At 39.0% G+C, this 15,340-nt stretch overlaps 1 protein-coding gene across 3 annotated transcripts in view; it reads right to left on the reverse strand.

The window, feature by feature from the left end:
• The window catches only part of ROBO1 (roundabout guidance receptor 1), a 952,396-nt gene that overhangs the window by 43,431 nt on the left and 893,625 nt on the right, over positions 1-15,340 (reverse strand). For 2 of the 3 annotated variants that reach the window (XM_003783920.2, XM_003783919.2), the window contains exons 18-20: positions 14,824-15,021; positions 9,107-9,149; positions 2,630-2,784 (exon numbers count right to left, since the gene is read on the reverse strand). In XM_003783920.2, the coding sequence (XP_003783968.1) occupies positions 2,630-2,784; positions 9,107-9,149; positions 14,824-15,021 (396 nt within the window). Of the gene's footprint in view, positions 1-2,629; positions 2,785-9,106; positions 9,150-10,534; positions 10,562-14,823; positions 15,022-15,340 lie in introns of all 3 variants that reach the window. The other variant, XM_003783918.2, reaches the window with a different exon arrangement.

Raw genomic sequence — 15,340 nt, forward strand, 5'->3', positions numbered from 1 at the left:
AGTCATTCTGCATGGTTATTCGCTTTCGGTTTTTTTTTCCTAAGAAGCTTTGTGAGTCACAAGAAAACTGTGCAAAGTACAAACAAGCTTAAATAGATGAATGAAAAGGGTCAAATATCCACACGTATGTTCTAAAGAAAACAATTAAAAATTGAGAGAATAAGAAAAAGTATACGGAATTTGTATAATAACAATAATTGTCAGCGTTGGCTAGTGCTGAAGTAATTTGTCCAGTTGAACACAATCTGCCTTCAACAACCCCATTATTAGGAATTCCACTAAAATAATATACATGTCAATATCTTTACGTGTCAATTTTGGATTTCTAGCCTTTGGTGGTTGTATTAATTGAAGGTACAAGTGAGCTGCTGAAGCTACAAAGCATATGAGCTGAGAATTCAGAAAAAGAAAAAAAAAAAAAAAAGAAAAACTATCCATATATTAAAAACTTGAGATTTCTGTCCTTTATAAAGTATTTCTACTCAAAAACTCTGGGGAATGATGATGAAATTATAGCAAATATAGTACTGCAAAGAGTTTTATTTGTTGTTATCTTGGTCAGGTAGAACTATCATTATTGGGGAAAGATGCTATGTGATCATGTCCCATGGTTTCATAATGATAACCCAAGAAATACAGAATGGCAGCAATGATGACAAAATGGGTCTTAGTATCCTGGACCATTAAATTAAACTCTAAAATAACTTCTAATATGTCTAACATCTAATCTCTACTCTAGTTTTACTTTTATTGAAATATTTGGAAATAAAATAATACATGTAGACCTATTTAATGCCCACAGCTGAAAATATTAAAATGGTAGAAAAATTAAAATAATATTTTAAAATCAAAATATTTTCAAATAAAAACTCAGTTAAGTTACCATGGTAAAAATACCATTATTTTATTTTTGTAGTTCAAAAGTGGCACTGACGTTGACAGGACACAGTAAATGTTAGTTTTTAATTGGATATCTTTTTTTTTTTTTTTTTGAAATTGTCTCACTCTCTCACCTTGGTTAGAGTGCTGCCATGGCATCATAGCTCACAGCAACCTCAAACTATTGGGCTACAATGATCCTCTTGCCCCAGCCTCCCAAGTAGCTGGGGCTAGTGGTGCCTGCCACAATGCCTTGCTAATTTTTCTATTTTTAGTAGAGATGGGTGTAATCTTGCTCAGGCTGGTCTTGAACTCCTGAGCTCGAGCAATCCACCCTCCTCAGCCTCCCAGAATACAGGTGTGAGCCACCGCACCAGGCCTTAATTGGATATCTTTTAAATATGGTAAGTTAACATGCTAACTTTGCATCGTCCAATATGGCAGCTGCTAGTTACATGTGGTCAGCTATTAGCTACTGAAATGTGGTTAATGCAAATGAGGAACATTTTAAATTTTATGTTATTTAATTAACTTAAATGTAAATAGCCATCTGTGGCCAGTGGCTACCATATTGGAACACGTAGCTCCACATATTAATTTAAATGGGTGTCACCATCTTCTTCTTCCTGTGGGTCTCAGCACAGTCTTTCTTTTATTTATAGTTACTCTCTGTCTAGACAACTAGAATATGGACCTCGGGAGGACACAGATTTGATCACATGTACACATCATATCCACAGCCTATGGAATTCAGCCTTCATTTCCGAATCCAGTGAAAATTCAGTGTAGACATCGAGATTGCTCCAAGTTTTTTACTATATAGTGAATAACATCTTCATTTAAATCCTACTCTCTCTTTCTCCTTTCTTTAATTCCATGGACTGTTTTACTTCTACTGTTATATAGATTTTTTTTTTACAATTCTTTTAATATTCCCTATGTTGTGAATATTTTGGTTATTTTGCTTTGTAAGAAGTCATTTGCGATTTTTTATTCTCTTTATTTCTTTAAATTCTGAATACTCCAAATCTATTTTTTATTGTTATGTTGTAACATGAAATTAAGCAAAGTTATTTACTTACACATATTTCTGAACCAAAAATACACAATGGAAAATGTAAAAATACACACCTGAAAAAGATATATGTGTATATATATGTGTGTGTGTGTGTCCTGAGAATTTATTTCTATACTCTAAAAAACAGATTTAATACTTCAGTCAATTCTCACTTAAAACTTTTTATTATTGTTATTGTATGATTCAATTATTGTTATTGTTATTAACAAATTTGGTTCTAACGATGGACTTATCAACCTTGTGATCTGTATTATACCCAAAACATTAAAGGTAATTAAATATCATAAGCAATTAATTATTTTCAAGATTTCATTTAAAAAATTATAATTCCATATATTCTTATAAACACTTTCAAATTATTTCATTTTTCCTTATATATTTTCCATACATATTTGCTATCTATTCTAGAATTTGTAATCTCAATTCTCCAGTAAAATTTACTTGATAGAGGGTGAGACGTAGAGTTTTAAGGATGGAGTTTTTATTTGAATCAGTCTAGCTTGCTAGACAATGGCCAATATTTCATAAAAATCTCAATTAAATTTTCTCTTTTCATGTAGAAACAGGAAAGGCAAACTTATCTTCTGCTGGTTAGATCATTTTAAAAAATTTATTTTTCTTCTTAATTATTATGGATGAGCTTACGCATGTCAAGCTGTCTGAGTCACTGACCTGGGCGACTGTAGGTGGTCAGGTTGCTGTCGCTGTTGCCGTTGCCCGCGGTGCAGCAGTTGATGGAGCAGTCGTTGTGACTGTTGCCGGTGTTTGGCCATGTGTCTGCCAACCACGGCTGTGCGGCGGGCTCACTGATGTTGAGAAGTCCTGGCCTAAAGAACAAAATGTATAAAAGCCAATGCTATATGCAAAGAAAATATTTTCTACTCAGAATTCTAGCCTAATTTTCATCTCATTATTCACACAATTGATTCACTGAACTATGCTGAAAGTTACTACTGCTTTTTATTTTACAGACAAGTCAACTGTGATATACAGTCCTGGGACGTGCCTCAGTTTACATAGCTAGAATGGTACAAACTGGCAGGCCTACAATCTTATATCACTTGCAGTGCCCTTCTTTCTGCCTTTAGTTTTTTCTTTCTTTTTCTTTTCTTTTCTTTCTTTCTTTTTTTTTTTTTTTTGAGACAGAGCCTCACTTTGTCACCCTGGGTAGAGTGCCATGCTGTGGCGTCATAGCTCTCAACAATTGCATGGGCTCAAGCAATCCTCTTGCCTCAGCCTCCCAAGTACCTGGGTCTACAGTCTGCCCACAACAACACTTGGCTATTTTTAGAGATGGGGTCTTGCTCTTGCTCAGGCTGGTCTCAAACTCCTGAGCTCAATCCACCTGCCTCGGCCTCCCAGCGTGCTAGGATTACAGATGTGAGCCACCAAACCCGGCCCCTGCCTTTAGTTTTAATGATCAAAAATCAAACACGGAAACTGAAAAGATGGACACGTATATTTTTGAGTCTTTTAATAGCTTAAATATACCCCACTCAAGACCGTTTCCATTTCCTCATTTTTGATCTATTAAAAAATTAAACTCTTACAACTTCATTAAAAAAATGGAATGAGCCCCTTCACTTAGATGATGTTCCTTCAAATGAAACGTATTTGCATATTTTTTCAAAGCCATGTTGCAGAAATAGCGATTTGGAGGCTCAGCGACATTTTGCACAGAGCCTCATCAACGTTTCAATGCATAGTTTAGTAAGCTTGTCGACAATTTCTGATGGTGACAATGCAAAATGTCATAATTCCCTCCATCAACAGGAAAGCTAATGAATTAAGTCTGGTAAAACAAAGATACCCACTGAGAGCAGTATCAGTGTCCTTGTTCTCTTTCTCTCTCTTTTTTCTTTTCGGGGCTCCACAGATGTTAATACTCTTTCATAGTGCACTGGGAATGCAAAGTTCATTAGCAATTATGAGTGGAAGCCCTGAACCGCCAGTGCCGGGGAACTCAAGCTGGGGGCCGAGAGTGGCATTCTCATGTTCTTTTAAAATGGATCATGAGATAATGCAGCAGCAGAAGTGATGACATGTGCTGTGCTGTCCAATCCACAATAAACAGACTGTACTGCAGACTCCGCAAAGATGTTATCTGTGGGCGGCGCCTGTGGCTCAAAGGAGTAGGGTGCTGGCCCCATATGCGGGAGGTGGCGGGTTCAAACCTGGCCCCAGCCAAAACAAAAAAAAGGTGTTCTTTGTGGTTTCGTTCCCTACTTTGACGTGCATAATTACGCTTTCCCATTTAGTAGCAAGAATCTGACATTTCATTCTCTATGGTTTCAATTCTTTTGCCACATAGATAGTCACGTGGGGAAACTTATGCGAAATGATGGTTATTTGAGGAATAAAAATTCATTTCAATGAAAAATATGGATTTTGAATCTGCATATATATATGTATGTAAAATAAAATACTTGTTCTTTGCTTGCAATGTGCAAGGCAGTGTTCTGAGTTCATTTAATCATCATCAAAATTTTACCAGGTGGGTATTTTTTGTTTGTTTTTGAGACAGAGTCTCACTGTCAACCTGGGTAGAGTGCCGTGGCACCTTAGCTCTCAGCAACCTCAAACTCTTGAGCTCAAGCGATCCTCTTGCCTCAGCCTTCTGCCTATAGGCCCCCATCACAACATTCAGCTAGTTTTTCTGTTTTTAGTAGAGATGGGGTCTCACTCTTGCTCAGGGTGGTCTTCAACACCTGAGCTCCAGCAATCCACTCGCCTTGGCCTTCCAGAGTGCTAGGATTACAGGCATGAGCCATAGAGCCTGGCTTACTGGGTGGGTGCTTTGATTATCCACATTTTAACAATAAGGAAATTGGGATACTTAAGAGAGGTTGAGAAACTCGCGGGCAGTTATATAAAAGGAGTGGCATATCCAGGAATCAGCCTCCATGAGTCTGGCCCGCTAGTTCACAGTCTGATCTAAGATACTATAAACACACACACCGCAGAGTGCTGAAACCTCCTGAAAGCCTTCAGAGTTTCTCAGTAACAGAAACAGTGGGGAAAATATTTGAAGTTTTGAAATTCAGGCTGAAGCTGTTAACACTGTACCAGGTTACTATTAAAACTGTTGATGAGAACATGCTTTGAAGAGTAACATTGCTGAATTGTTGGAATTTTAAACATTTAAATGAAAGTGGTTATCACACATATCTGGAGCCTTTGAAATAGATATTAGTTACAAGAATTCTGCATTTAGGAATCCTTAGCGCTCCTATTTATTTTCCCTTGAACTTAAACCATAAATGTTATCACTGTGGAAGTTATTAAAAATAAAATCCATATTTGAGGCTGTAAGGATGCTACAGGATGTTTGAAGTATGGGTCAAGAGGAAATTTTCCACAGTCTGACTTACATGTTTCAAAAGGAATAGATAATATTTTTATGCTACTCTGATTCCCTCTGAAAAATACTTTTTAAGAGAAAGCTTTGATATCACCATAGGCTGAGAGAACGTTTCATACAGATGGGTGGTTTCCAACAGGAAGTAAAAGGAGCACTTAGGTTTCTGTTTAGACTTGAGTGTGGAATGCCTACTATTTAAGGGAGAAGGTGAGCCATGATTACCGGCCCATGATGAACTTTAAAATACCATGTGTGATCTTCAGAGGCTTTTGAGGAAGTTAAGGTCATCTGCAGCTACTCTGATAGGGTGTTAGGGCCCTTTTAAACTAACAATTTCACAGGCTGCCTTTATATGTTTTAGCTTAAGATACAAAGCACAAGCAAAACACACGGTGGTTACAACGATTAACATGTGTCTAAGATATTGTGATATAATGTTATTTACGTAACATGTTAAGGGGATAGATTTGTGTCTTGAAGGAAAAGAGGGCAAATGCACTTTCACAGTTATATGCCAATTACCATCAATTCCTCCTCTTCTTTTCAGAAATTCCAATCACTCATCCCTAAAAAGCTTATTTGAACTGTAAAATCACAAAATGAAACATTGCAGAGGCCAGGAGCTGGAAAAAGCCTGTCTTCTGTCTCCCTGGATGTTTGAATGAATTTTAAAGCCCAGAGACAGATCTGAGAATCGCCAATATTTTAAAGAGAAACAAGGCTTGAAGTTCTACGAATTGTTCTTTCTTCCCACTGACAAGAAATGTGGTATTCGCATTCTCTACCATGTTAGTCTGACTTCCCCACCCTCTTTTGAGGCCTTTTGTACTTTTTCCTGGTTTATGCTGTTGTACAGAGTTGATGGAGGATGTAGCAGGTGAAATCCAGTAGTCCGACCAGAGGATGGTGTGTGGGGAGACCCTCCAGGCTGATGCAAACATATGCAATGTAGCAAGGACATATAAGAATACAATTTTGGCGAATGGCAGGTGGGTCAACAGGGTAGATTGTAGAGGCTTTTTCTTTTCTTTTCATTTTTTTAAGACAGAGTCTTTAAAAAGACTCTGTTATCCAGGCTGCAGTAGTTGCATGATTACAGCTCACTGCAGCCTTCAGCTTCTGGGCTCAAGTGATCCTCCTGCCTAAGCCTTCCAAGCAGCTAGGACAACAATTACTCACCATCACGCTTGGGCAAGTTTTTATTTTTGTAGAGATAGGGATCTTGTTATGTTGCCCAGGCTGGTCTTGAACTCCTGGCCTGAAGCAATCCTCCCATCTTAGCCTGCAAAGCACTGGGCTTACAAGTATGAACCTCTGCACTCTGCTTGGCACTAGAGTTTTGAAGTGAGTCCACAAAGCCCTAGAATTGTGGGCTTCACACACTATGCCAAGTTTGGATCCGAGAATCTAAGTGTGGTGGATTCTATTGCAAATGGGATTTTCAGCAGCTCAGAGACATGCATTTCAAGAGATCAAGAGATCATTCTGTCTCTAGTGGACACAGAGAACTAGGGAGAAACCGTGGCAATGAAGGCAGATGAAGGTAGGGCTGCCGAGAGCTTCTGTGGCAGCTTACTCAAGGGAGAGCAAGTGCTGGGGGTGAAGCAGTAGGAGGGATAAGTGAGGATCAATAAATCCGGTGATGGATGATGTGGGAGGTGAATGGCAGTGACTGGAAGGTTTTAGCTTAGGGGTCATTAATCTAGTGAGGTGGGAGGTCCAGTGAGGGCTCAGACAACCTGTGATGTGCGAGGGAACCTACTGCTTACGAGATGGACACGAGAGAAGTCAGTGCAAGGGTTTGGTTCACTCTTCATTCTCCCACCACACCAGATCACAAAACCCGGATATGCTCATAGTCCCACACAGTCACACACGGCTTAGAATGAGGCCTCCTATGAAGGCATCACAAATTCTCCTGACCTGCTTTAGTTTTTCCATAGCAGTTATCAACTGCTGATACTATATAGCTGACATTTTAAAATACATTTATAGTCACCTGTGTCTTCCACAATGGCAGGAATTATTATGCACTTTGCTCATTGATGCAGGCTAAGCTATTATAATAATGCCTGCCACATAGTAGGTATTCAGTATATTAAATAGATTTAAAATTAAATAACATAATTATCATATACATAATTATAATGTTGAGCACTGACTCTAAGATCTTTATTCCTCTGTTGCCTCTGCAACATTCTGGCATTTTTATTATTTCACTTAAGAAAATGATCACCTCTGTTTAGTATTTGAAATAATACTAAACAGTTTCACCACGAGGGATTTTATTTTTAATTTAAATGGCTGTCTGTACTGTGATATAGTGAGTTTTCCAAATAGATCATTCAGGAACTTTGCAATTGTTCAGTCCTGCTGTAGAAACTGGCATTTACTACCTATGCCTTGTTCCTGCCATTGCTTCCCATGTGATAGTTTGGTCTATGCAGCGGTCGATTCCTTTAGAGTAAGACCCGCACATGTGCCCAGGCAGAGAAGCTAGTGCAGAACGTAGAGAAGATGCTCGGGAAGGCCCTGTGTGTGTTCTGACTAATGAGAACGTTGACGTCTACGGTCAGGAGGATGCAATGTGAAGAGACGCGTACAGAATCAGGAATTCCAGGTTCACCCACAAGAAAATGATCTTATGCCACAGGCACTCCTGTGATGTCTGCTTGGACTATGACTCAGATGAAATTCCCCTGGATACAAAACCATGCCCCCATCCCCCCCTTAATTCCTGAATCAACTGGACTTTTTCCTGATAAAGACTTCCCTAGTGTGGGGTCTTTCAGTGGCTGGCTTTGTTTTTGAGGTAACCAGGAAAGTAAAGACCACTGCTTGTTGCCAAATTTGTACAGCATTGGTTAAAGGTCGTCAACACTTTTTAAGCCACTTTTTGTTATAAATTCAATAATTTTCTTATTAGATAGTATGTTCCTTAGATAAAGGAATAAAGTAATATCTTACTCATTTTTGTTTTTCCAAAAGCAACCACATGATCCAAGTGTTGAAAGAAGGGAATTTAATCAGCTCACTGAATTTGAGTTATAGAACGGTTTTGGTTGGAAGTTTGCCTTATGAATGGTGTGTGTGGGTATGTGTGTACTGAGAGCCTCACACTGTGGAACTCCTGAAGCTGGGTTCATATGACTTATACCTTCTTTCAGCCCCTTTAAGCTGCCTGTCACATCAATTTGTAATTTCTCTGTGAATATATTAAAGTTCACGGAATAATAATTACCAAAAAAATCATAGCTATTGGATGGCGGTTCATTTTAATTAGAGGGAGGGAAAAAACCTCTTTGTTACCAAGCTACTTAGATGTCTTCCTTTAGTTCAACAGATTTCCTTGTAAACGGAGATGTGAACTATATTGAATTCATAACAAGGACAAACAAACAAACAGAAACTACAACAACTTATGAGAAACTGCTGCCTTCAGCAGGTTTTTAAATGAACACTTTTTTCTCGGATAGTATCTGTTAACTAGCTATATTTCTTAATCTCCATAAACGCCACATCTTAATCACTTTAACTCCTTTTAATCGTTTGCTAAATCAGCAAGTCCGTCTTTCTCGGTTGAAGTCCTCCCTCTGGTGGCCACCAGTGAAGATGCAACCGCTCCACTGTGCTTGGTTCAACAGCACAGCCAAATAGAGTGTTTCTAAAGGATTTAACAAATTTCACCTTTCGGTTAAGCCCTTTACGCAAAGAAGAAAGTGATGTCACCAAGGAAGGCAAGAAGAAACATTTAGAATTAGGATTTGCAAAACAAGTGAGATAATTACCTCCCTGCACTGCTCACAGCTTCTCCTCCTCTCTGATAAGTCACTAGAACGTTACAAGGGAAAAAAAAAGAACAATTAATAGGAATGTTTATATATTTAAAGTTATTACATCTATGAGCTTCTTTCTTAAATGGAATGCTTTCTCTCTTCCTACCTAAGAGCACAGCGAAAATCACCACAGGATGTACCAGATTTCTGATACAACTAGTAATTTTTTAAAAGCTTGGATAGAATTAAAAGCATCACTCTTATTTTCTTAATGTTTCAATAGGCTAGAGAATCAAGCAAAAACGTAACTTCAGTACACTTTTATCAAATGTAACTATTCTATATCTGTACACTGGCGTTATCATAGATTTCTATTTTAAATTTATGAAGCATATAATTTCATGATTTCATTTAAGTGTAATCTTAAATTCAGCAGAAAAAAAAGCCCATCCTAGAATATTCTTCTAGAAATATGAGTACCAGTAAGACAAAGACAAATGTTAAAATAAACCTTCTTTGCACACGCAAAGATGTATACCAACTGTGACAATTAATGAATGCAACCTATTTTTTTTTGTTGTGGATTGTAGAATATTTTCATCAGACATGTACAGATGATAAAAATACATTTTAATGCACTCGAAACCCTTCTTAGCTTAATAAATCTTGGGGTATAACAATATAGCCATAACAAAAACAGATTTCCACATAGTTAGGCAAGGGGTTAAGAAGATTAGCCTTTCTGTAAATACAGACACATTTTCTGAGAAGAAATATGTTTTTAAGAGCTGCCAAGTTCTGCTACTTAGAAGAACTCCAAACTAGGAGTCTGTCAGAGAGAGATAACTGTTCCCAGTGATTACAATAACTGGATTAAGACTGAGGGGGCATAACTCCAGGTGCGTCTTTTACCAGAGGTGAGCTGACAGAAGAGGACCCACTTGGAATGGAACAGAATATGGGGATTCTGACTTCGGAAAAATGAAAACTTTTATCTTTCCCATGTGCTGGATATTTGGGTTACCTTTAACAACATTGATTCTATAAATAGGGAATTGGAAAGGAGAAAAAAACTGGGGGGGGAAACTTGAAAGCTTAAGTGAGGGGAAGCAATGCACTGGCAAGTATGAACTAATTAATCAGGTCATTAGCATGTTAAGTCATGCCGAGGGCAGAAACGGGCGACTGCGTGAAACACGTGCAAACGAGGCTAAGACGCGATGCGGCCTCATGGGCACATATCGGCATTAAACGGGCGAAAAGCAACACCAGCCACTTCTGCCTCCAATGCGTGCCCGGCGTAAGTCAGGGAAGTATCATCTCCCTGTCTGAGTCCCTTCCCCCAACTTACTGCAGAAAATGAAATAAAAACAGAAACCTAACAGTACAACACATGCCAAACTGACAAAGGGAAGGAGGAGGGTAAGTGCAAATATATACCTGTTGGTGTGAAGGTAAAAGACGGGACTGAAAATCAAAACAAAATAGAAACCAGTTATTAAGCTGAAGAGAGAAAGGGAACATATCACATTAGTATAAATCAAGCAGACAGCTGAACATAAAACAAATGTAAATAACTAAGCCAGTCGTTCTGACACTCTGATATATGAATAAAACCCAGTCCGGGGTTAAGAGAAAGAAGCGTGCCTCGGCAGGTACCATTCCGAAGGGTCTGACAGTCTAGTACACTCAGGAGGGGAATTGTGCCAGGTTAGCCTGTGAATGACCCTGCACTGAGTAACACAGACTTGGCTCATGGCGTTAGCACAAACAGGAATCCTCCACTATCAATCACCCCCAAACACTGCAGGACGGATTCTTAAACAAGTATTATCAAAGTCTGGCTGGAACCTTATCTATAAATCTGAAAGTAAATGCTTATTAAAGTGGACTATGAGGTGCCCTTAAGATTCATCATTGAGAGAGAGGGAGAAAGAAGAAAAAAGAAAAAAAAAAAAAGAAAGAAAAAAGAAAGGAGAAAAGGAGAAGAAAGGAAAGAACGCACTGTAACAAAGAGAACCATAAAATTAAACCGGTTTACTGAGCGTGAATGTCCGATATATCAATCACATTCTTAGCATCATAAACGTTTGTGAATGTACAGGAAAAAAATGTGGAGTTTCCGACCTTAATTTCTCTTGTGGAGTTTACATTTAGAAGCTTTCTAGGAGTGGGATGAACGGAACATTTTTTTAATGCCACAGTGGAAGCTAAACAATAGAACAATAACACCCCTCTGAAAACCTTCACTCTCTCGGCAGTTATAAATCTTAATCTAATCAATAATGCCTGAAATTGAACTGCAGGCCTCAAACGTCGCAGCCCCGCTTCCCCCACTTTTCCTATCTTCTCCCATTCCTGGGGGCTGGCTAACACCAGAGCAATTTCCATGTCATTTCATAGAGGGAGGAGAGACTTATTTTCCAATCTCCCCGGGTTAAAGTAAACGCTTCTTTGGCAGACAAAGCAGGGGAATCTACATTGCTCCCTCTAAGGTTCAAGTTTACTTAAAAAAAAAAAAACTTTAATACAAACAAACGAGAATGCTGATCACTTAACATGTATTAAAAAACTCCCCCAAATGTATTTCCTATATCCTATTTGAAGAGTTCAAGTGCCTATAGCTCAACCGGCTAAGGCGCCAGCCACGTACACCTAAGGTGGCGGGTTCGAATCCCCAGCCCGGACCCGCCAAACAACAATGATGGCTGCAACCAAAAAAAAATGGCCGGGCGTTGTGGCGGGCGCCTGTGGTCCCAGCTACTTGGGAGGCGGAGGCAGGAGACTCGCTTGAGCCCAAGCCCAGGAGTTGGAGGTTGCTGTGAGCTGTAATGCCACGGCACTCTCCCCAGGGGGACAGCTTGAGGCGCTGTCTCAAAAAAAAAAAAAAAAAAAAAGAACTTCACTGCAGGATCAGAGCCTTTGGGGTTGCGAACTGGAATGTTACAGCATCCTCCACAACCGTCAACGCTCACCAAGCCACTTTATCTCTGAGCAGACTAGAAAGAACAAAAGCAAAAACCTCAGTGCGGTGTCCCTAATTTACACCCTGGCCTGCCTTGCGGTGCGGCAGCCCCTATCTTAGGAATTCTATTGTGTTTTCTTTCAGTTAGGTCTTTTCAGAGAGTCAATGTAATTTAGCTACATTCAAAAATTCAGAGCCATAGTAACAAGTCGTTATTAAAAAAAAAAAAAGGAAGAAAAGAAAGGTACATTTGAAACCAAAGCTATTCAAGCAGGAATGGAGTGCCTGAACATTAATTTGCAATCACAAGGACACCGGGAAAATACGAGAAAGGTCCTTGCCATTACTTCGCCTAGCTAACCGCTAACCCCACTTTGAGGAATTGAAGGAGAGATGAAAAGAGGTCAGTGCAAATGAAATTTTAACTGCCAGCACACCCAAGAATAACTTAATTCTCAAAGGTTTTGATAATATAATAAACTGTCTGTGTCCTCGCATGATGCTCAAGCAATATGTGGATCTGTGTGGACGGGGGACCCAGGGAACGAGCAGCTGTCACGCTGCAAACTAAATCTGGGGGAGGGAGGATTTAAAATTCTATTTTCCAAAGTGACACTTTGGCTCTTTTACACTTATTTATTTATTTATAATATTTGGCTTCCTTTTTTTCTTAAAATTACCAACATTGTTTTTTTTTTTTTTTTTTTGTCAAATACACTTTTTAAAATGAATTGCACAGCAACAGAATTATGAAAAAGTGCCAACAGGACAAAGTCAGGCCAGCAGAATCAAATGCTCATCAAGTTACATTTGTAATTATGTTCTATGATTTCTGCTTAGACACAAGCCAGTGGAAAGGACGGTGATATTAGTTCAATAGGTTTTGCAGAAAGAGCACATCGGCATCTGTCAGCATGCTCAGAGCCCATTAGTGAAGAGGAAGGGACATTTCAGAAAGGAAGGAGAGTTTCAGGTCACGCTGCCATATTTTAAGACAATGTTCAGCAGTAAATTGTTACAATCGCACAGGTATGGTGCTTTGCCAGCCTCAGAAACACAGGATTCTGCTGACGGGCTGTTCACAAAATGAAGTTGATGTTGGAGGTCTTTGGTTGGAGAATTTGAGAGACTCCACCTCGACATGTTAATTACTCGCTTTCCACATTCAAATCATGCTTGAAAACAAAGTCCCCCTTCTACTCCTTTCAGGCTCCCCCTCGCTCTGACACCCCCAAACCCTGGCATTGATTTGAGTCACAGGTTTGATCTGGTGACACGTGTGCCTGGCATTTTTCTACTTTGGATGCATAATGAGCAGCAGTTCTCTTTCCAGTAACCTCCACGGCCTCGTTTTCCATTTCACAGGCAGGGATACTGACATGTTGCTTCATCTCCAGATAGGACATGTCTGAAAAACACATACTTAATGTCGATAACGCTAAGGCAATGAATGTCCGTGAAGAGATCGCCCCTCAGCCACGGGCAGGAGGCACAGGGCTGTGTTTGTGTGGTATCAGTGACTCTTTCCTGCCAAGACTCCTCCTGACTGAGAGCTGCAGGACTTTTGCTGTCCCAGACTACTTTACAAATGCGTAAGGACATTCCAGTTCTAGCTAACATTAAAAGTTCTAACTTTTCCAGATAATTGGTAAAAGAAATTATCTGCCCAAGATGTATAGGAAACATTTATTTGTACAGATAGTTAGAGAAAGAAAACAGTGGATTCGATGGGGGAGCAAAGATGATTTTATTGGTAATCCTCTTGAAATTTGCTTTTTAGCAAAGCAAAACTTTTGTATTAGGCTCAAGTGCAGACCCTGTAATTTGCATAATTTTTCATCTAAATCATGACGATTCTGAGACCTAAAAGGAGTCCTGGAAATAATTTTATTGGATTAAAGACATAATCTGCACTGTCCCCCGAAAACTGACACTTACAGTCACCCAACCTATGGCTCAGTTTGAGGCATAGAGTTAATGCATGTATCTGGGGATCAGAGGGGATTATCTACCTGACATTGCTAACAATCTCCTCAGACAATAAAAAATACAAGTCATCATCTTTGATGATGTGTAGCAAAGGTATCTGTGAAAAACCTTGGCATATTTGATTCATCCTTAAAATTTTAAGTAACAAATTTCTTTTCTAAAACCATATACATATTTGTAATAAAATCACCTTGACCAGTTAACACCATAAACATATTCAATTCCACAACTTTAAATATAACAATAAAAAGTACTAAACCTCTCCGTAAGGAAGCATCCATCCCTCAGTTATACATTCTAGATTCACTAAGACAGGACTGTGGCATTGGCAACTGAATGACAATAGCAGTATTCTCTCTTTTTTGCTTCACAAAGGTCAGAAATATCCCCTTAACACCGTGTGAGACAGTTCACAGCATGTATTTGTAACTTCTGCAACAAGGAAATAAAAATTTCCTTCACGAATAAAAAGTAATAAATTAATTTTTCCCTAAGAGAACAGGGGAATACTAACAGCCAAGCGTGGACCTTCCTGGGTGAAATAACCTCTTAAAGACCTGGACCCTAAACCTGGTGGGCCCTAACTGTAGCAGTGGAAGTGAAGTAAAAGATAAGTTAATATGTAGATACGCCACAATAAAATAAAAACACTTGTGAAAATCTTTAGGTATGAAAATAGTATGAGATATGTATAACCCTGAATAATTTGGAGTCAAACATTAAAAGCAAGAGTTTTATCGACATTATAATATGGAACACTGAGGACAGCTGATACCTTTTCTGATGCCCGCGTAGGTACTCGTGAGGCCATTCCTCTTCTTCCGGTGTCGGTACAGCCAGATGCTGAAGACCATGAGGATTATCCAACACGCTGCCCCAATCCCTGCTATGAACGCTGGCTGCTTCACGACATCTGAGATCTGCTGGGCGAGGCTGACTTGGTCCTCAGGTGACACTGGATTTCCATGAGAATCTGAAAAGCCATCTTCTAATTAATTGCGATTTAAAACCCAGTTTGATAATGCAAGCATACTTTGGTGATGCCAAGTGACTGTCACTGCCTTATCAATTGGGGGATGACTTCTGTTTTTCATTCTGTACCACCAACCATCATTACAGAAAATATTTCATGAGGTTTGTAGCAAAATTATACTTATTTTAATTCAAAACAAGTATGGTATAATTTTAGGGGATCCTACTTCTGCAACTGAGGTAAATGCAAAAATATAAAACTAAACAAAATGAGATATTTTAATGGAAGCGCAAAAACAAGGAACTCATGTCCAAACAAA

This window comes from Otolemur garnettii, unplaced genomic scaffold (assembly GCF_000181295.1).
Source record: "Otolemur garnettii isolate 467f Iridium unplaced genomic scaffold, OtoGar3 scaffold00009, whole genome shotgun sequence".
NCBI lineage: Eukaryota > Metazoa > Chordata > Mammalia > Primates > Galagidae > Otolemur > Otolemur garnettii.